This window comes from Microplitis demolitor, chromosome 10, assembly GCF_026212275.2.
Source record: "Microplitis demolitor isolate Queensland-Clemson2020A chromosome 10, iyMicDemo2.1a, whole genome shotgun sequence".
NCBI lineage: Eukaryota > Metazoa > Arthropoda > Insecta > Hymenoptera > Braconidae > Microplitis > Microplitis demolitor.
The window spans coordinates 8,918,183-8,920,766 of record NC_068554.1 but is presented as its reverse complement, the minus strand read 5'-3'; the positions used below and the strand labels follow the sequence as shown (position 1 = coordinate 8,920,766).

The following is a 2,584-nucleotide window of genomic DNA, read 5'->3' as shown; positions in this document are numbered from 1 at the left end:
AAAATTATTATTTAAATTCATAATAATATTTCATTCATATAATATTTTGTAATATATATTTTAAATTAATTATTTAGATTCATATTTGAATTAATATTAGAGAAAAGTAAGATTATTACTTAAATTCGTAACGTACTTTTTTTGTAATGTATTTTAAATTATAACGTATACCGTAATTAATTTCCGCGACGGAGACGCGGATCAACCGGTAAACCGTATGCGGTCACCCACGTGTTAAAAAAAGAAAATAAATAATAATACGTAATACAAAAAAAAATAATAATATTTAAATGTTCAAAAGTATATATGAATAAATAAAATAAATTTAAACAATAAACATAAAATAAATACTGGTTGTCCAATTAAAATAATATAATAAATTTAAATATTTATTAGAATATAAATAATAATTAAATGTCGTGCCTGGACCAGCTCCTCAGGCTGGGTTAGTGCACGCAGGCGCCAGACCGTTTATCCTAAAACGAACAAAATTGAATTCAGGGGAAAATCTGCGAGGGAAAATCCGAGCAAGTGACTCACGACAAAGCGGACAAACAATTGAAAGAAATAAAATGGATAATAAAAAAAAAAAAATAGTAGATATATAGTAAATAATTATATTACAAATAATAAATAAAATCAGAAAAGTGAAATAACGCAGTAGGAAAAGATCCAGAGAAAATAGATATTAAATTTTCCCCGACAGCTGTTGGTTTCCGAGTTTTTAATTTATATAAACAACATAAATTTTAATAATATTTTACACAATATCTAATTTGGTGTAAATTTATGAGAATAATAACACTCGGTGATTATGAAAAAAAATAACATTACATAAATTCAATACTCAAAGTCAATACAACTTAATTTAATTAACAATATTGGTTTTAATATTGAATAAAAGAAACAATAATCTCGCTTAATATGTCCAATATAATAAATAATAATAATCCCTTTATTTTATTTACCTCTCTCAGCACTGGTGAGAGGGAGAATGGAGTATTATACTTATTACATCAGTACTTGAGGAATTTATTCAAGCCCTGTATGCGCTCTATAGCTATATATACTATACGTGTATATATAGGTATACCGGCAACGCTTTCCCAACGCTGCACTCAACTCATATATGTATATATATATATATACTAGCTGACCCGGCAAACGTTGTTTTGCCATGTATGTTATTTCTAGGAAACATTTTTATAGTTAAATAAAAATAATTATCTACTATAAGTGTGCGGGGAAGTATTTATAATCGAATGCATTATAAAGAATAAAAGTATGTTTTATCTAGGTTAATAAATAAATCTTTATTAGAGTAACGAATATATTTTAAATAACAGTCTTTGATAGCTATCTAAACATCAAAAATAAATATTTATATTTTTACTATCAATTATGGCAGTTGAAAAAAAAAAAAAATTAATCTCTTAGCGCAATAGAGTGTACAATATTTTTGGTCAGTCCGTCTTTAGCCAACACAAACAAACTGGATGGTTTTCCCACGCGAGAACATCCCACATATAGTTGTCCGTGGGAGAAGCACGGTGTTTCCAAATCTAAGCCACATACAGACAATGTTTGTCCTTGTGACTTATTGATTGTCATAGCGAATGCCAATCTAATTGGGAATTGAGTGCGTTTGAATTCAATTGGCACATCTGTAGGAATCATAGGGATTCGTGGCAGCAACACATTTTCGCCTTGAAACTTGCCATTCAAGATGATGGCTTCAATAACGTTTTTCATTAATTTTTTAATGACTAATCGTGTGCCATTACATAGCCGTGGTGGGTTTAAGTTTCGAAGTAGAATAATCGGAGATCCAACCTTCAATTGTAAATGATGTGGTGGCATGCCTGGCAAATCCAATGAACTTAAGAACTCAATTGGATAATTCACAGTCTCGTTGGTATCGCAAACTGCATCGATAGATTTATATGACACCAAGTCCCCAGGCAACAGCTGTTGTATCTTTAAATTTAACCCATTGACGTCCACATTTTTAGCTGCCAAGATCGCTCTTTCTGCCAGCCACTTATGATTTGCATATTGTGTGTGTACGTCGGGAAATATGTGATCGATGAGACTATTTTGCGAGTCGATGATTGTGCAGAAGTCCGTCTGTAATTTTATGCATCCAGTGTTTTCATGTACAGCAACTTTCCCATCGCCAATATCTAACAGTTGTTTAGAGAAAGTTTCGGCGGATGGATCCTGAAGCATGTGAACGCGCATGTTCATGTTGTACTTTTTCAACATTACGCCATAGTCAGTTACGTAATGTTTGCTGGATAAGTGGTGACACCTGGCGGGGATAACTGATCGATTGATAGTTGATCAGTAGTCGAACGGTGAGGGCGGGAGATCAAATTGAATTTAAAAAAAAATCATAATTAAAGGAACTTGAAATTATAATATCTGGATAGGAATTAACAAATAAAAAATAGGGGTTGATCGTAGAGGGGTGAAAAATTTAGAGTAATATGAGATTTTTTATTGTAAGTCATCAAAAAATAAAAAAAAAATTTTGCAAAAAAATTAAAGTTTATAATTAACAAATAAAAAATAGGGGTTGATC

At 30.8% G+C, this 2,584-nt stretch overlaps 1 protein-coding gene across 1 annotated transcript; it reads right to left on the bottom strand.

Moving 5' to 3' along the window:
* Positions 1-1,425: 1,425 nt before the first annotated feature.
* On the bottom strand, positions 1,426-2,265 carry LOC103578271 (ATP-dependent DNA helicase PIF1-like). Its single transcript, XM_008559278.1, has one exon. The coding sequence runs from the start codon at positions 2,263-2,265 to the stop codon at positions 1,426-1,428; it is 840 nt and encodes a 279-aa protein (XP_008557500.1).
* Positions 2,266-2,584: the final 319 nt, after the last annotated feature.